Here is a 20,688-nt window from a genome sequence, read left to right on the forward strand (position 1 = left end):
TGTCAGATATTTTTCCCTTCTCTATACAAATTTAAAAGGAGGTTTCTCTTAAAATTCTGTCTTGCCATGACCACACCCAGTTTCACGTGAACTTGACTTTTCTCAAACCTTGAGCTAACCAAGGCATTTTTCTTATGGAAATGTTTTTCTTAAGCTATGCTAATGAACTATGTATTTACCTAGACTCTGTCTTTCTTCACATTAGTTCTGCTTAAGACTCAGAACCCATAAGGGCTCAACAAACTAGTATCTTTTACTCGTACATTGTTCTCCTAATCTATGTTAATGAAACTATATATTTACTTGGAAACCTGCCTTTCTTTAAGATTCATGTCAATCGTTTTATGGCCTGGGATGACTCAGCTGATGCCAATGTTATCTCAAAACGCACATTGTGGGTGAGGGGCCTGATGCTACTCTGAGTTTTGAAACATCTCCTTTCTCTAGTTAGCAGCTTGCTGATAGGTATAAAACATACTGTTAAAGGCTAGCAGGGCACCACTCTGTCTGCCCCCTTTGGATGTCTATATCAGAAGCTTTCTCTATCTCTTCTGCACTTAAATAAACTTTATTACACAAAAGCTATGAGCGAGCAAGCCTTGTCTCTGACCCCGGATTGAATTCCTCTCCTCTGGAGGCCAAGAATCCCGGCGTCTTTAATGGCTCAGCAGCAACCTTTCAGTAATGGAGCTGCAGCATCAGCAGCAGTCCTTACAAGGAATATTCAGGGTGGATTTTCTTTAAGATTAACTGGTTTCATCTCCTTGCAGTCCAAAGGACTCTTGAGAGTCTCCTCCAGCAGCACAGTTAGAAAGCATCAATTCTTCATTGCTCAGTCTTGTTTATGGTCTAACCTTTGCATCTGTACATGACTACTGGAAAACCATAGTTTTAACTAGACTGGACTTTGTCAGCAGTGATGTCTCTACTTTTTAATATGCTGTTTGGTCTGTCATAGCTTTTCCTTCAAGGAGCAAGTGTCTTTTATATCATGGTTTCAGTCACCACCCAGAGTGATTTTGGAGCCCTAGTAAATAAAGTCTCTTAATGTTTCCATTTTTCCCCATCTATTTCCATGAAGTGATGGGACCAGATACCATGATCTTCGTTTTTTGAATGTTGAGTTTTAAGCCAGCTTTTTCACTCTACTCTTTCACTTTCAAGAGGCTCTTCAGTTCTTCTTCACTTTCTGCCATGAAGGTGGTGTCATCTGCATGTCAGAGGTTATTGATATTTCTCCCAGCAATCTTGATTCCGGTTTGTTATTCATCCAGCCTGGCATTTCTCATGATGTACTCTGCATGTAAGTTAAATGAGCAGGGTGACAATATAAGGCCCTGATGGACTCCTTTCCCAATTTGGAACCACTCCACTATTCCCTGTCTGGTTCTAACTGTTGCTTCTTGACCTTGATACACGTTTATCAGGAGGCAGGTCAGGTGGTCTGGTATTTCCACCTCTTTAAGAACTTTCCACAGTTTGTTGTGATCCACACAGTCAAAGGCTTTAGCATAGTCAATAAAGCAGATGTTTTTCTGAAAGTCTGTTGCTTTTTCCATGATCCAACAGATGTTGGCAATTTGATCTCTGGTTCCTCTGTCTTTTCTATATCCAGCTTGAACATCTGGAAGTTCAGGGTTCACATACTGTTGAAGCCTGGCTTGGAGAATTTTGAGCATTACTTTGCTAGCATGTGAGATGAGTGCAATTGTGTGGTAGTTTTAACATTCTTTTGACATTCTTTTGACAGTGCCTTGGAAATTGCCTTTCTTTGCGGTTGGAATGAAAACTGACCTTTTCCAGTCCTGTGGCCACTGCTGAGTTTTCCAAATTTGCTGGCATATTGAGTGCAGTGCTTTCACAGCATCATCTTTTAGGATATGAAATAGCTCAAATGGAATTCCATCACCTCCACTAGCTTTGTTCGTAGTGGTGCTTCCTAAGGCCCACTTGACTTCACATTCCATAATGTCTGGCTCTAGGTGAGTGATCACACCATTGTGGTTATCTGGGCCATGAAAATCTTTTTTGTATAGTTCTTCTGTATTCTTGCCACCTCTTCTTAGTATCTTCTGTTTCTGTTAGGTCCATAACATTTCTGTCCTTTATTGTGCCCTTCTTTGCATGAAATGTTCCTTTGGTATCTCTAATTTTTTTGAAGAGATCTCTAGTCTTTCCCATTCTATTGCTTTCCTTTATTTTTTTGCATTGATCACTGAGGAAGGTTTTCTTATCTCTCCTTGCTATTCTTTGGAATTCTATATTTAAATGGGTATGTCTTTCCTTTTCTCCTTTGCCTTTAGCTTCTTTTCTTTTCTCATTCATTTTTAAGGCCTCCTCAGACAATCATTTTGCCTTTTTGCATTTCTTTTTCTTGGGGATGGTCTTGATCACTGCCTCCTACACAATATCATGAACCTCCATCCATAGTTCTTCAGGTACTCTATCAGATCTAATCCTTTGAATCTATTTGTCACTTCCACTGTATAACTGTAAGGGATTTGATATGGTGGAAATCAACAGAATATTGTAAAGCAAGTATCCTCCAATTAAAAATAAATTTGAAAAAACAAACAAAAAAAAAAACTTTTAGGACAAAATCTTCCTGATCTGTCTCCAGCCTACCACTTCTATACATAGCCTTCTGTTTCAATCTCTCTCATAACCTCCGATTCATAGGAACTAATGTTCTTGATGCCTCCAAGCCTGAACATTCAGAGTTCCCTACATTTGGTATACCCTTCCCTCAATACTCCCTCTTTAACTTGTCTAAATGCCACCCACTCTAGGAAATCTCTGCCCATCTCTCATTTGGTTAGCTGGCCACTCCACACAATATTCTAGGAAAGATTAAAAATTTGCTTCTCTGAGACTAGTGGTTATCAAGTAGGACAGACAACTCCAATGTAAGTTGGAGGGCGTAATTTCCAGCATTAGGCTGATCAATGGAAAGTGTGAATTTTGATAAAATTTAAGAGTCTGTACAAATATTGGAAATATCTAATTTTAGAATTTGGGGATTTATGAAGGTCACAGGTTATATTCATTGTGAAAATCAAGGGTGTGAAATACCATTATAATCTCCATTTCTTTCTCACATTCCACATTCCTCTGTAACATGTTCAGTTCAGTTCAGTTCAGTTCACTCATTCAGTCATGTCCAACTCTTTGGGACCCCATGAATTGCAGCACACCAGGCCTCCCTGTCCATCACCGACTCCCAGACTTCACTCAAGACTCACGTCCATCGAGTCAGTGATGCCATCCAGCCATCTCACTCTCTGTTGTCTCCTTCTCCTCCTGCCCCCAATCCCTCCCAGCATCAGAGTCTTTTCCAATGAGTCAACTCTTCGCATGAGGTGGCCAAAGTACTGGAGTTTCAGCTTTAGCATCAGTCCTTCCAAAGAAATCCCAGGGCTGATCTCCTTTAGAATGGACTGGTTGGATCTCCTTGCAGTCCAAGGGACTCTCAAGAGTCTTCTCCAATACCACATTTCAAAAGCATCAATTCCTCAGTGTTCAGCTTTCTTCACAGTCCAACTCTCACATCCATCCATGACCACTGGAAAAACCATAGCCTTGACTAGACAGACCTTTGTTGGCAAAGTAATGTCTCTGCTTTTCAACATGCTATCTAGGTTGGTCATAACTTTTCTTCCAAGGAGTAAGCGTCTTTTAATTTCATGGCTGCAGTCACCATCTGCAGTGATTCTGGAGCCCCCAAAAATACAGTCTGACACTGTTTCCACTGTTTCTCCATCTATTTCCCATGAAGTGATGGGACCAGAGGCCATGATCTTCATTTTCTGAATGTCCACTGGAGAATGGAATGGCAAACCACTTCAGTATTCTTGCCTTGAGAACACCATGAACAGTATGAAAAGGCAAAATGATAGGATACTGAAAGAGGAACTTCCTAGGTCAGTAGGTGCCCAATATGCTACTGGAGATCAGTGGAGAAATAACTCCAGGAAGAATGAAGGGATGGAGCCAAAGCAAAAACAATACTCAGTTGTGGATGTGACTGGTGATAGAAGCAAGATCCGATGCCTAACACTAACCCTGGAATGTCAGGTTCATGAATCAAGGCAAATTGGAAGTGGTCAAACAGGAAATGGCAAGAGTGAACGTCGACATTCTAGGAATCAGTAAACTAAAATGGAATGGAATGGGTGAATTTAACTCAGATGACCATTATATCTACTACTGTGGGCAGGAATCTCTAATAGAAGAAGTGGAGTAGCCATCATGGTCAACAAAAGAGTCCGAAATGCAGTACTTGGATGCAATCTCAAAAGCAACAGAATGATCTCTGTTCGTTTCCAAAACAAACCATTCAATATCACAGTAATCCAAGTCTATGCCCCAACCAGTAACACTGAACAAGCTGAAGTTGAACAACTCTATGAAGACCTACAAGACCTTTTAGAACTAACAACCAAAAACGATATCCTTTTCATTATAGGGGTCTGGAATGCAAAAGTAGGAAGTCAAGAACCACCTGGAGTAACAGGCAAATTTGGCCTTGGAATACAGAATGAAGCAGGGCAAAGACTAGTAAGAGTTTTGCCAAGAAAACGCACTGGTCATAGCAAATACCCTCTTCCAACAACACAAGAGAAGACTCTACACATGTACATCACCAGATGGTCAACATCGAAATCAGATTCATTATATTCTTTGCAGCCAAAGATGGAGAAGCTCTACACAGTCAACAGAGACAAGACCAGGAGCTGACTGTGGCTCAGATCATGAACTCCTTATTGCTAAATTACAAAACAGTCTATTATACCAATATCCAATACTAACATGTATTCATAAATATCTGTCCCCTCAAAAATAAGTCTAACACCGATGCTCGGTTTTGAGTGTATTATTCATGTCATATATCTTAATTAACTTTAATACCTTTTTCCAAGTGGAATACTTATATTACTAAATTTTGTTCGTATAGGATGTACTTTGTGAGAACTGAAGGATGACAGACACACAGATCACAGTATAATTGCTATTCTCAGTCTTAACTTCATTATTAGTTAGAAGAGACTCTAGGAGTCAAAAGCAAATAAATGCAGGGAAGTGTTAGTTGCTCAGTCGTGCCCAACTCTTTGCAACCCCATGGACTACACCCCACCAGGCTCCTCTGTCCATGAGATTTCCCAGGCAAGAATACTGGACTGGGTTGCCATTTCCTTCTCCAGGGGATCTTCCCAACCCAGGGATAGAACCTGGGTCTACTGCACTGCAGGCAGATTCTTTACCGACTGAGCTACAAGGAAAGTAGGGAAAGAGAAGGATAAATGGAAATCAAAGAAGCTCTGATTGGGACAGTATAAAGGGAGGTTGGGACAAAAATATCTACAAGTCAGAGAGATTTTAAGAAGCAATAGAGGTTCTCCTGCTAACCTTGTACACACAAACATATGAACTGCTAGAGATAGGATCAAGTGGCAAGGACCTGAGGATCTCTAGGAGCTGAAAGCACTACCGAGGAAATATTAAATGAGAAAGCAGTATTAAATAAGAAAGCAATATATGTTAATCCTATATCCACAAGTAAGTGAATTTTGCTAACTACCATGAGCCCGTAAAAGGACTGCAAACCTCAGACAAGATCATAGGCTCAGCTAAAATCTTAATTTCAGTATGTGAGACCTTGATCAGAGATTTCAATTAAGCTACACTTAGACTCCTGAACCACAAAACCTGAGATAATATATTTGCAATGTTTTAAGCTATTAAACTTTTGGTATTTTGTGAAATACCATTAGAAAATGAATTCATCATGCTTTAAAAATCAAGCAAAAAGAAAAAAGCAAATATTGATCTCACATGTGTCTACTTACAAATCATCTACATTCTACATCCAACATTTGTTTTTCAAACAATGCATTATCTTTTCTTTGTACCCTAATGAGAGATTCCATTTTCATGAAATTTGTACATTCAAAATTTATTATAAAAGCATTTTATCTTTGAGCTTAAATTTAATTCAAAATATATCTGAAAGAGAAAATAACCCTAAAAATAATTTCCCCAAATTTTTGGAATCATATATTAAAAACTTTTAATTCTAGTAAATCTTTATCATATTCCATGCTTAAAAATAAACATTTAACATAATTATATCTCTTCCAGTATTATGTTAATCACTAAAATATATCATACTAAGAAATATACCACAATGTGAGAGCATACCCACTGTGTTCATTTAATCCTAACCCCAACCACACATTTTCATACAGTGTGTTAATATGTAGAGAAAAAAGAGACTAATTTCACAATCAAAAAAGTCATATGTAATTACATAATAATAATATTAATAATTTCTCCAACATAACAATCTGTTTTCATAGCTAATCTTGTCAGTTAGTAAACTGGGCTAAAGAATTTGATGATATTGTCTATCATACAGTTAAAGGGCAAAATAAGCTTCAATGTTTTCAGAATGCAACAATTAAAATTTTATTCTGTGCTTTTGTCAAACAGGAAATTTGTGATTAAATAAATTTACAAAATTCAGAATATATGTTTATATTGTCAGTATACTTTTTTTGTATAATTCCAAATAAAGTTTGGTGCTTTAAACAGAAATTACTTTAAGTTTAGCCTACCTTCCATACTCAAAGTCCCCATTTTAGACTCCAAGAAGTCAAATAATGTGCTTGGTGCTGATGGCCTTGCATTTCCTAGTTCTTCTTCATCTTCAGATCTTATTCGCCCCCTGCCTTTCCCTTTACCTTAAGAAGTAAAGTAAGATGCATATATTATACATGCAAAAACAAAAGGAGAATATACACTAAATATGATCAGCAGACATCTTAAGTAAAACTTTATACACATATTTCTTTACATATTTTTCTGTATGATCTATAGCCTTTATAACAAAAATGTTTTTAAATGACTATATTAACTAGCACCTTTAATCTGCTAAATGGCTTATCTGGAAATTTGTTCATGTAAACTGTGTTTGAAGGAAATAAATCATTTTTGTAAGATTTTTCTTTAACCACATTTTTTTAATTGAAATACAGTGGATTTACAATGTTGTGGTAATCTCTGCTGTACAGCGACTACTTATTTTTTTAAGAGAATATACGATTAGGATTTGAAAAATCACATATGCTCGAGCATACAATAATTTAAAAATAACACTAAATAAAAGTCATGTTCCTGTTAATTACTGTTTGTAGACTATTTAGTCAGTTATAAAAGTGGCCTAGTTCTAGAAATAGATTAAATAGAGCCAGTTACTTTATATTTTCTCTATTACTCAAAACCTTGTTTCATTAGACCTACTTTATTTTATATAAAGATGAAGACTATGAGACTAAGAATAACCTATATGTCTCTGTGGTTCCAAAATGGGTGCTCCCTCCACTTAGCATAAAGGTAAATGAAGTTACAGACTTCACAGCAACAAAACCTAGTTTCTGTCAACAACATACATTTCTCTGAAAAGCAAACAATATTGTCTGGCACATTGACTAATGAATTATACCTCTCAAAGGTGGACCCATAACAGGTTTCTGTTTATTGCTATTAAGAAGTACATTCAGTGCTGCTTCTAAGTTGTTGCCATTATCCATGAGAGCTTGCCTTGATGCTTCTTTACTAAAGCCCATTTCTGTTATGTGTCTCAGAGCCTTCTCATCAACCTATAAGCAACAAAGAAAAGTTATGCCGATGGCCAATATACACGCGAAGTATAAGTTTTTAAATATATACTGTTTTTTAACTAAAAATTACATCTGATATTTACGGAAAAATGTAATATTAATATACTATTTGCTTGCTGTTTTTTCATACCAACAGTCAAGAAAAGATCTGTGATATGCAAGGTTGTGCCTTGAGTACTTTCTTTGTACCATTACAAATGCAAAACAAACAAAAAAAGAAATTTTATGATATGTTACAATAAAGCTTTTGAAAATAAAATGGGCAGTGAAAACTACCTAATGAAAAATTTTCATGGTTAATACTTCTCTGTCCTAAGGAAATACAATTTATATAGCACCTCTTAAAAAATATAAAGTATAAAAAGAAGCTAACAAAATGGTACCATCTCAGTAGCTTGGTTTTTTTTCCTACTCTCTATTGTTTCAATATTCTGCTTTATATTTATAAGCAATACTATCTATGAAGCTTTGACAGCCTATACCTCAAATTTAAAAAATCTACAAGTGTCAGAATCCCATATCTTGAAAAATCTGGACCTGAGTAGAATTAAAGGACTGTTTAAGTAACATAAACATATCCCATGAAGACATTTATCAAACCATAACCAGCTGGGAAATACACAACTAACTTTTGTACTTTTATGAGTTGAGATGGATAGGCTTTAAGATAGTATTTAAGACAGCATGCGTGTTGCTGACATCTACTCTCATACCCACGTGGGCATTGATAAAGAAAAATACCCTTAAAAAAAAACCCTGCTTTTAAAACTCTGACTTTTTTAAAAATTCTGATTTTCTTTTAAAAACTCTGAATTCCAAACACAAAATCCTTTTCAAACATAGTAATAGCTATTAATAGGTGAGAGTTACGCATAAGAGAAAATTTACATCCCTGCTGTAGATATACTAAAGTAAATGTAAAAAGGCATGGACATTAAAACTATAATTCATCCCTCTTATTCAAAACTTATTTAAATGTTAAAAAAAAATCCTTTCAAAGGCTTTCCCTCTCCCAACTATTTCACAAGTAAATATCTAATTAAGAATACTGTCCCTTATATAGAATTTAACCAAAAAACACTCTTGGTTTTTAATGAAAAATTGGCCATTTATTGAGGATCCCTTGTATTTGATGAGTAACTTCTCTCTCACCACTTTCAAGATATCTTGTCTCTACCTTTCAACAACTAGATTATGTGTCTTGGTGTGTCTCTGCATTTATCCTATAGGAGACCATTGAGCTTCTCAGATTTGCAGATTTCATCAAATTTGGTAATGAGGGGGGGCATTAGTTCTTCAAATATTTTTTCTATCCCTTTTTCTTTTCAATTGAGACTCCTGTAATGTATATGCTGGTATATTTGATGGTGCCTCATAGATCTCTTAGACTCTTATTTTTCTTCATTCTTCTCTCTTTCTTATCTTAGACTGGGTAATTTCAATTGCCCTCTATTAAAGCTCAGTAATTCTTTCTTCTGCCTGCTCTTGTCTGATGTTAAACCTAAGAAAATTTTTTATTTCTACCACTGTACTTTCTAGTTCAAGAAATTCTATTTTCCTTTTCTATAATTTCCCTTTACTGATATATCCTCATATATCAACCATATATTGTTCTCTTGATTTATTTGAGTCCTTTGTCAATGGTTTCCTTCAGACCTGTATTTCTAAGACAGTTAATTTAAGGTTTTTTGTTTGTGTTTTTTTTTTTTTTTTTGATAAGTTCAATGCCTGGGTTTCTTCAGGGATAGTTTCTTTCAATTTCTTTCTTTTTCCTATGACTGGGTCATACTTTCTGTTTTTTGGTATGTTTTATAATTTTCTGCTGAGAACTGAAAATTCTGAATACTGTACTGGTGGCAATTTTGGAAGCCAAATTCTCCCTCCTCCTCATTCTCCCTCCTCCTCAGAAACTGGTGTTGTTACTTGATGAAGACTGCAGTTATAAGTTTGTTCAGTAACTGTTCCAAACTTTTTTGGTAAGGATTATATTCTTTGTGATCTTGTGATCACTGGAGTCTTTGTTCCATTATCTCCATAATCAGCCAGTGACCAGCCTCTTTCTTCATCCATCACCACTCTGTATGTTGCAAGAGTCTGACTTGACTCCAAAGTTGTCAAATAGTTGCTTCAGATGTTTGTCAGCTTAATAGCTGTTTTGGTGGAGGAGACAATTCCTGGAACTTTCCATTTTGCATTCTTTGTGATATCACTGCCTTCTTATGCTTTTAATCCTCAAAACAATCCCAAACTGCTAGTCTTTAGTGTTCTATGGCAAGACATTCCCAAAAAATGGTTCTCAATGAACTCAAGTTAAAGCACTTCTTGAGTAAGAGACAGTGTCTTTTTCAACTTGCTATATCCACTAGAACCTGAAAACTGACATTTTTTTTTTTTACAATGAGATGGTCATGTACTCAAGGAAGCAATAGTCTAGCTGTGTTAGCTAGACTAACATTCTCTTAGCTAGTGATTGATTTAGCAAAGGATACATAACCTAGTCCTAGTCAACGAACCATAAATGGAATTTACCAGAGATTTCCAAAATTATTTTCTTATCTGATAAAACACCCACACACAGAGAAATGTCCCCTTTCATTCCTGCCTTTGAACTTTCTGCATGGAGATTTAACACACAGAGAATCCTGTAACCCAGAGAAGAAAGCCAAGAAACAAGAGCGATGCCTACCAGTACACTGTTATACTGCCTAATTTGCCAATCTTTATAACCATCCAGATCCAGAGATCTTGTTATATGAGATGACAAACCCTATTATTTAAGCTAATCTTAGAACTCTGTAGACAAAATCACCCAAGGTCATTCAAACTGGAAAGGTAGAGGCAAATGAATTCCTGTCAGTTCCCTTATATCTGAAGACACTGTGGCATACCCAGCAACACCTGACTTCCCATTTATCTAAAAAATCTAGTAATATTTTCCAATTGAGTCTATAATATACATTTACAGTTTCAACATATTTTCCACAAAGAACAAAACAAAATGACTTCAGACAAAATCTGAGAAAAGATGTGGGAAAGGAGAGGATAGGGCAGATAACTATGTTTCTGATGCATCATCTTTTAGAACATAATTTCCTTTGAATGTTTTCTGTATAATTTGATGACTTTTTATCAGTCCATTCCAAAAGACATCATTCACACATTAGAAAGATAAGTAAATTTTACTTAAGTAAATTATTTTTCAAATAATCCAAATTTTCCACGAATTAAATGGAATCCTTAATGAAAGTCTTCTTAGACTTGTGACACTGCCTATAATACAGTCAAAAAGTTAGTGGTGGTTCTGAGAATTTAAAAACAAGACTATTAAAGAAAAAAAGACACAAACTTTGTAGTTGGTTCTTCAGTCTTACCAGTTCTCTATAGACACCTTCATGTTTTCCCTCTGATTTGTTTGCCTTTTCTTTCTGTAAAATTTCCCTATTTCGGTTACCAGCAGCACTCATGTTGAGATTACTTCTAGCACCACCACCGCCGCCTCCAAATGTCTTGGTCTTCAGATAAGAGAAAGATAAAATAAATATAAATAAACAGCATTTTAAAAAGCTCTAAAGTCTAAGTTATGACCAAAAACATCTAGCAAAACTGAAGTAGTTAAGTTTCCTAATTATGTTTAATAGGAAAAAAATGAAATGTTAACTAATTCTTTCTAAACATCTACTAGTCATAATCTCATCTTTCCACAAGTCCAGGTGAGGGAATTAAAAAAATTATACAATTATAATTTTTATATCTTCAAGGTAAATCATTAGAATAAACTTAAGTAGACAGCAATATAGAAAATAATCCAAGTATTATGGAGATGAGATGTCAAAAATTATTCCAGTAAAATACTTAACTGCTCTCATGACACGTGTGTTACAAGTCCAGCTACATGTCAAGGCTTTCTTTAGCAAGGTACCAAACCTATTTAGGAATCAGTTACATTACACCCATGATCCAGTAACAGGAATAATATTCTATATTCTATAATCAAAGAATGTAAACAAATAATACAAATTTTAATACTAGATTAAAAGTCCTATTACGGATTTATTATCTATATTAATTGTATACTATGCTATATCTTGGGGGCTTCCCAGATGACACAAGTAGTAAAGAATCAGCCTGCCAATGCAGGAGAGGCAGGGAAGATCCCTGGGTCAGGAAGATACCCTGGAGAAGGAAATGGCAACCCACTCCAATATTTCCTGCCTGGGAAATCCCATGGACAGAGGAGCCTGGCAGGCTACAGTCCTTGGGGTCACAAAGAGTCAGACACGACTGACCATGCATACACTGCACCATTCCATACCTTATCAACTACATTTAAAACTTTTGAAGTCCTAGTTCTCATTTTTCTGGCTTATTTGAATAATTCTTTGTGTAATGAAATTTGAATTTGATCTCATTTCTGTTTTTTCAAAACCACTGTGGAAAGATTAGAACCTGGTTTGAAGTGAAGTGAAGTGAGCTCGCTCTGTTGTGTCCGACTCTTTGCAACCCCATCGACTGTAGCCCACCAGGCTCTTCTATTCATGGGATTCTCCAGGCAAGAATACTGGAGTGGGTATTCTCCAGTATTCTTGCCTGGAGAATCCCATGAACTGAGAACACTGGTTTAGAAAGACACAAATTCATGATTGAAAAGCACCTCATGGCTCTTATTTGTACAATATCAAATTATGCATCTGGTTATATAATATCTTTATAGTTTTCTAACAAATCTAATAAAAGCAGAAGCCAACACTTGATTTTTATTAGGGATAACTAGTAATATTTTTAAAGTATCTTACAATGATTACAATAAGAAAACATTTCAAATATACATTTAATTAAGACTGAGAAATTAATTTGAATCATATGAAATATGAAGAAATAAAGCCTGAAAAACAGAAAAATGATATGATATGATCATCAATGGACAACACATTAAATATCTCTATCAGGTAATTGATATATCACAATATTTAAATTTAACTCAAATCAAAATTAAAACCACATCTTCAGAGATTCATTACTGGATTAATTCAATTTTTGTTACCTGCAATCCAGCAAAAAAAAAAAAAAAAAAAAGATTTCAAATGTCTTGATAGTAATTATTTATGCAACCATAAGGAAAAATATGAGTTTATATTAATGTGATACAAAGTTTATCAGACTGAGAAACAATGTAGTATAGGTAAGAATACAAGCTTCAGTTCAATTCAGTTGCTCAGTTGTGTCCGACTCTTTGCAACCACATGGAGTGCAGGACACCAGGCTTTCATGTCCATCATCAACTCCCAGAGCTTTCTCCAACTCATGTCCATTGAGTCAGTGATGCCATCCAACCATCTCATCCTCTGTTGCCCCTTCTTCTCCTGCCTTCAATCTTTCCCAGAATAAGGGTCTTTTCCAATGAGTCAGGTCTTTGCATCAGGTGGACAAAGTATTGGAAGTATCAGCTTCAGCATCAGTCCTTCCAATGAACATTCAGGACCGATTTTCTTTAGGAGGGACTGGTTTGACTTCATTGCAGTCCAAGGAACGCTCAAGAGTCTTCTCCAATATCACAGTTCAAAAGCATCAATTCTTTGGTGCTCAACTTTCTTTATAGTCCAACTCCCACATCCATACATGACTAATTGAAAAACCATACTTCTGACTAGATGGACCTTTGTTGACAAAGTAATGTCTTTGCTTTTAACATGCTATCTAGGTTGGTCATAGTTTTTCTTCCAGGGAGCAAGCATCTTTTAATTTCATGGCTGCAGTCACCATCTGCAGTGATTTTGGAGCCCAAGAAAATAAAGTCTCTCACTGTTTCCATTGTTTCCCCATCTATTTGCCATGAAGTAATGGGACCAGATGCCATGATCTTCGTTTTCTGAATGTTGAGTTTTAGGCCAACTTTTTCACTCTCCTCTTTCACTTTCATCAAGAGGCTCTTCAGTTGCTCTTCACTTTCTGCCATAAGGGTGATGTCATCTGCATATCTGAGGTTATTGATATTTCTCCCAGCAATCTTGATTCCAGCTTGTGGTTCACTCAGCCTGGCATTTCTCATGATGTACTCTGCATATAAGTTAAATAAGCAGGGTGACAATATACAGCCTTGACATACTCCTTTCCCAATTTGGAACCAGTCCATTGTTCCATGTCCAGTTCTCACTGTTGCTTCTTGACCTGCATATAGGTTTCTTAAGAAGCAGGTCAGGTGGTCTGGTATTCCATCTTTTTCAGAATTTTCTCCAGTTTGTTGTGATCTAGTGTCATAGACTTTGGTGTAATCAATAAAGCAAAAGTAGATGTTTTTCTGGTATTATCTTGCTTTTTCTATGATCCAGCGGATGTTGGCAATTTTATCGCTGGTTCCTCTGCCTTTTCTAAATCCAGGTTGAACATATGGAAGTTCATAGTTCATGTACTGTTGAAGCCTGGCTTAGAGGATTTTGAGCATTACTTTACTAGCATGTGAGATGAGTGCAATTGTGCAGACATTTGAACATTCTTTGGCATCGCCCTTCTTTGGGATTGGAATGAAAACTGACCTTTTCCAGTCCTGTGGCCCTGCTGAGTTTTCCAAATTTGCTGGCATATTGAGTGCAGCATTTTCACAACATCATCTTTTAGGATTTGAAACAGCTCAACTGGAATTCCATCACCTCCACTAGCTTTGTTCATAGTGATGCTTCCTAAGGCTCACCTGACTTCACATTCCAGGATTTCTGGCTCTAGGTGACTGATCACACCATGATGGTTATCAGGGTCATGAAGATCTTTTTTGTATTCTTCTGTGTTATTCTTGCCACCTCTTATTAATATCTTCTGCTTCTGTTAGGTCCATATCATTTCTGTGTTTTATCTGCCCATCTCTGCATGAAATGTTCCTTGGTATCTCTAATTTTCTTGAAGAGACCTCTAGTCTTCCCCATTCTATTGTTTTCCTCTATTTAAATCTCTGCTAAGCCACCTCCTAGTTCCAGCCCTCAGGCATGTCACTTAACTTCTATTTTCCATAAGCTTTGGGTTTCTCATCCTTAAAACAGGAACAAGAGAATTTCCTGCTGGTCCAGTGGTTAGGTCTCCACGCTTCCACTGCATAAAGCACAGATTCGATTCCTTGTCAGGAACTAAGATCCCACATGTCACACTACACTGTGAACAGAAAAACCTACCTCACTGGGATACTGGGAGGATCATCTTCTAGAGACATTTCTTTATTATTTTCTTTCCATTTTATGGATTAAGGAACAAGATAAACAGCATTTTCAGAATTGCTTTTCATTGCTGTAAAATAGTTGTTCCTCACTAAACACACAAATATCTAAAAACATCACAACAAAAACATTACCCATAAGGTAACTGATGTGAATCAGGCATCTGTGAGATCATCATGACCATAAAATCTAAGTAGGCCATAATGCGGTCTAGCAATTGTACTATATTTTCCTAGACCATTCACCTCCCAATCTTCCCAACCACTATTTCACATGTCTCCTAGCTCCTCAAACTTCAACCATCTTCTCCCTCATTGTGACTGTATGACCATGCTTACTTCCTCACTGGAAAAACTAAAATAATCATTAAAGAACTTACATAGATTTTTACCACATCAACCTACTCACTGATAGCTGTACATCTATAGTTCATCTTACCACCATCTATACACAATGTGAAGAGAATGAACAAATTCCTTAACTCTACATTAATTTTCAAGCCACATCTTACAGAATGTTTCAACAGCCTTCGATAAATTCAATTCACCATACTCCATGATATAATTTCTGTATTCTCTTGTTTAATTCCTATCTTACTGGTCACATCTTGGTTGGTTCAACTTCTTTCATTCAATTGGTAAGGTTAAAATGCTGAAGGGTTTGCTCCTTATCCCTTTCCCTTCCTTTCTGCTCCCATTCCCTTGGGGATCACATGTGACCTCATGATTTTAAATATCATTCATATGCATTTCACTCTCAAATGCATGCACCCATCCCAAAGCTCACCTTTTACCTACACTCTTCTCTGTCTTGCTGCCTATTAGACATTACCAGGTGGATGCCTGAAAGGCACCTCAGTGTTAACATGTTTAAAACAAAACACCTTGTTCAAACCATGTCTTTTCCAATTCAAAATAAGCAATTCTAACCTGCGAATTTTTCAGGGCAAAAACCTTGAGGTCTTTTGTAACACCTCCTCTCGCAAGCTGTGTATTTAACCTCTCAGAAACTCTGATGGTTGTATTTTTCAAAATACCTGAATCTGAACAATTCACACTACCTATACAGCTGCCATCACTACCAAACCTTTTTCTCCCCCTGGATTATTTCAATAATTCCCTAACTTGTATGATTCCCGTCTTCCCTTTCTGAACACAACAGCCAGAATCAGACTTTCTAAATGTAGGTCTGCTGATGTATTGATGTGCTGACAACACTCCAAAGGCTCCTCATTTTTTTCTGAATGTCTTTAAGATGACTTACAGGGCCCTACATAAGCTGACTTCCATTATCACTCCTGATTTTATATTCTAGAATTTGTCCCTCTGCTTTATCTGCTTCTACTGGCCACTGTGCTATTCCTTCAATATACACTCCTGCTTTAGAGCCTTGGCAGCAGCTTTTCCTTCTCCCTGGAACACTCTTCTCAGATAACCATGTCACTAATTCTCACTGCCTTAGATTCCTGACACAAACTGCACCATCTTGAAGCCTAATCAAATTACTATATTTAAGGCTGAAATATGTGATTTACTTATTTAGTATGTTTATATTATTTACTGTCCTTACTAGAATATAAACTATATAAGAATTTGAAAGAATTCTCAATTTCTGACCATCCTATTTTATTTTTATTTTTTTATTTCCACAGTCCAGTAATTTATTTTAACTTTGAGTAATTTCAAGTTCCGCAAACAAAACTACTGAAGAACACCAATATTTTGCTTGAATTCTTTCTTCTGTACACTCAGTGATCTAAAACACCACAATATCCAACATACGCAAACCTCAGGGAAGGGTTAATAAAGACACGCAGGTTGGAATTATGGTGTTCTTCACTCCTGAATGGAATGGTCCCACAGAAAAAGCACAGGATACAGCACAATGTAAGGGCACCTGTTACATATGAAGTGAGCAGAACACACTAGCATTTCCTATATGTGTAAGGAGGAACCCTGCATAGGTTACAGGGCCTTTTATGCCCACTTCAGAGTCAAGCAATTTGTCTGAAATGCATTTTTCAAACAATTTGGAGAGCACTGTGCTCCATGTAGGATATGCTCATTAGTGTTGTCTTTGTTGGCACTGACAGTCTCGCATGGTCATATACCAGTGTTTTTGCTTCAGCTTTTCTTTGAATAAAAGAGATTTACACGCATTTAGACAATACATATTGTAAGCTGTTTACATACACTAAATTTAAGAGATCCAATTTATTAGAGTTTTTTTTTTTTTCTTTAAACACTACAGACTGCAAATCAGGTTCTTCACAACAGATTGAGTATTAAGCAGTTCTTCAAACAATGAGGTGGAAAGAAGAAAAGCCCAAGTGACTAGAACATTGAAACTATTCCCCTTTGAAAATAAATTCTACAATGATGCAGAATGTGGAATAAGCTTTTAACACAGGTGATCCAAGTTTATAGTTAAAAACAAAAAGTAGTCCTTCATGAAATAAAGGTTACAAGAACATGTGCCTGTTTTACCCCTGTTATAAACTGAGAAGTGGATAGAGAGGATGTTTCGGTATGAAATAGGCGACTACAGAATCAGCTCTCCATCTCACATCTGTACCCAAAGCCAGGCTGTGGCTTCCCATAGGGTGGTGCAGAGTAACCATAAGCAAAGGCTGACCATAAACAATAGGTTGCGTCACTGTAGCTTGTTCTTCCTTTCCTCAGTGATTCTAAAGCATCTAATTATTTGTCAAGTATTCCTTCATGACTTGGATGAAATACAGCATGGCAAAATCCATGATATTGTGCCTCCATGCAGTTTACAGGATAACATCTGATCTTAAAAGATCAAAACAAGCAAAGAGACACTCCAGAGCGCACTCTTCTTTCTTCCTGCAAAAACCACTGTAGGAGCTCTTCAGCCAATTCAGTATCTTTAGATTCAGAGGTATACTGCATTGTGTCCTTGTACAGGCTATCTTTCTGACACAGCCCCACACTGTTTCTAGCAATTCTTGCCTTAGAAGAGGTAAGCAGCAATTCCTCTGAACTCAGTGACTTCATGCTTTTCCAAACACTGACCCTCTCCTCTCCTCTCTCCATGTTCACAAGTCTATTTTCTATGTCTGTTTCTCCATTCAGTTCAGTTCAGTTCAGTTCAGTTCAGTTCAGTCGCTCAGTCATGTCTGACTCCTTGCGACCCCATGAAACGCAGCATGCCAGGCCTCCCTGTCCCTCATCAACTCCCGGAGTTCACTCAGACTCGCGTCCATCGAGTCAGTGATGCCATCCAGCCATCTCATCCTCTGTCATCCCCTTCTCCTCCTGCCCCCAATCCCTCCCAGCATCAGAGTCTTTTCCAATGAGTCAACTCTTTGCATGAGGTGGCCAAAGTACTGGAGTTTCAGCTTTAGCATCATTCCTTCCAAAGAAACCCCAGGACTAATCTTCAGAATGGACTGGTTGGATCTCCTTGCAGTCCAAGGGACTCTCAAGAGTCTTCTCCAACACCACAGTTCAAAAGCATCGATTCTTCAGCGCTCAGCTTTCTTCACAATCCAACTCTCACATCCACACATGACTAATGGAAAAACCATAGCCTTCAATAGAAAGAACCTTTGTTGGAAAAGTAATGTCTCTGCTTTTGTATATGCTATCTAGGTTGGTCATAACTTTGCTCCCAAGGAGTAAGCGTCTTTTAATTTCATGGCTGCAGTCACCATCTGCAGTGATTTTGGAGCCCCCCAAAAATAAAGTCTAACACTGTTTCCACTGTTTCTCCATCTATTTCCCACGAAGTGATGGGACCACAAGCCATGATCTTCATTTTCTGAATGTTGAGCTTTAAGCCCACTTTTTCACTCTCCTCTTTCACTTTCATCAAGAGGCTTTTTAGTTCCTCTTCACTTTCTGCCATAAGGGTGGTGTCATCTGCATATCTGAGGTTATTGATATTTCTCCATTACTGCCCTGTAAATAAATTTTTCAGTACCATTTTTCTAGATTCCGTTTATATGTGTTAGAATACAATATTTATCTTTCTCTTTCTGACTTTACTTCACTCTGTATTATAGGTTCTAGGTTCATTCACCTCATCAGAACTGACTCAAATGTGTTCCTTTTAATGGTTGAGCCATATTCCATTGTGGATACATACCAAAACTTCTCTATCCATTCATCTGTCAATGGACATCTAGGTTATTTCCATTTTCCAGCTATTGTAAATAGTGCTGCAATGAACAATGGGATACATTTGTCCTTTTGAATTTTGGTTTCCTCAAGGTATATGCCTAGGAGTAGGATTGCTGGGTCATATGGTGGTTTTATTCCTCGTTTTTTAAGGAATATCCATACCATCTTCCATAGTGGCTATATCAATTTACAGTCCCATCAGCAGTGCAAGAGGGCTCCCTTTTCTCCACACCCTCTCTAGCATTTATTGTTTGTAGACTTTTTGATGACGGTGATTCTGGCTGCTGAGAGGTAGTTTGATTTGCATTTCTCTAATAATGAGGGATGCTGAGCATCTTCTCATGTGTTTGTTAGCCATCTCTATGTCTTCCTTGGAGAAATGTCTGTTTAGGTCTTTTCCCCACTTTTTGATTGGCTTGTTTTCCTTGTATTGAGTTGTATGAGCTGCTTATATATCTTTGAAATTAATCCTTTGTCAGTTGTTTCATTTGCTATTATTTTCTCCTATCTGAGGGTTGTCTTTTCACCTGGCTTATAGTTTCCTTTGCTGTGCAAAAGCTTTAAGTTTAATCAGGTCCCACTTGTATACTTCTGTTTTTATTTCCGTTACTCTAGGAGGTGGGTCATAGAGGATCTTGTTTTGATTTATGTCACCGAGTGTTCTGCCGTCCTTTTCCTCTGAGAGTTTCATAGTTTCTGGTCTTACATTTAGGACTTTAATCCGTTTTGAGTTTATCTTTGTGTATGGTGTTAGGAACTGTTCTAATTTCATTCTTTTACATGGAGCTATACAGTTTTCCCAGCACCAGTTATTGAAGAGGCTGTCTTTGCCCCACTGTATATTCTTGCCTCCTTTTGTCAAAATTAGATACCCATAATTGCATGGGTTTATCTCTGGGCTTTCTATCTTGTTCCATTGGTCTATATTTCTGTTTTTAGGCCACTACCATACTGTCTTGATGACTATAGTTTTGTAGTATAATCTGAAGTCATGAAGGTTGATTCCTACAGCTCCATTCTTCTTTCTCAAGACTGCTTTGGCAATTCAGGGTCTTTCGTGTTTCCATATGAACTGTGAAATTTTTGTTCCAGTTCTGTGAAAAAATGACATTGGTAATATGACAGGGATCACAATGAATCTGTAGACTGCGTTTGGTAGTATGCTGCCGCTGCTAAGTCACTCCTGTCGTGTCCGACTCTGTGTGACCCCATAGACGGTAGCCCATCAGTTCAGCTCAGTTCAGTTCAGTCGCTCAGTCATGTCGGACTCTTTGCAACCCCATGAATCACAGCACGCCAGGTCTCCCTGTCCCTCATCAACTCCCGGAGTTCACTCAGACTCGCATCCATCCAGTCAGTGATGCCATCCAGCCATCTCAACCTCGGTCGTCCCCTCCTCCTCCTGCCCCCAATCCCTCCCAGCATCAGAGTCTTTTCCAATGAGTCAGCTCTTCGCATGGGGTGGCCAAAGTACTGGAGCTTCAGCTTTAGCATCATTCCCTCCAAAGAAATCCCAGGGCTGATCTTCAGAATGGACTGGTTGGATCTCCTTGCAGTCCAAGGGACTCTCAAGAGTCTTCTCCAACATCACAGTGCAAACGCATCAATTCTGCAGCGCTCAGCCTTCTTCACATTCCAACTCTCACATCCATACATGACTAC

The 20,688-nt window shown here is 37.4% G+C and overlaps 1 protein-coding gene across 1 annotated transcript in view; it reads right to left on the reverse strand.

The window, feature by feature from the left end:
• TDRD3 (tudor domain containing 3) overlaps nt 1-20,688 on the reverse strand; it is a 231,438-nt gene that overhangs the window by 81,506 nt on the left and 129,244 nt on the right. The window contains exons 8-10 of the mRNA XM_052650002.1: nt 11,051-11,191; nt 7,502-7,658; nt 6,615-6,740 (exon numbers count right to left, since the gene is read on the reverse strand). Coding sequence (XP_052505962.1) covers nt 6,615-6,740; nt 7,502-7,658; nt 11,051-11,191 — 424 coding nt within the window. The remainder of the gene's footprint in view (nt 1-6,614; nt 6,741-7,501; nt 7,659-11,050; nt 11,192-20,688) is intronic.

The sequence above is a fragment of the Budorcas taxicolor genome, chromosome 12 (assembly GCF_023091745.1).
Source record: "Budorcas taxicolor isolate Tak-1 chromosome 12, Takin1.1, whole genome shotgun sequence".
Classification (NCBI taxonomy): domain Eukaryota; kingdom Metazoa; phylum Chordata; class Mammalia; order Artiodactyla; family Bovidae; genus Budorcas; species Budorcas taxicolor.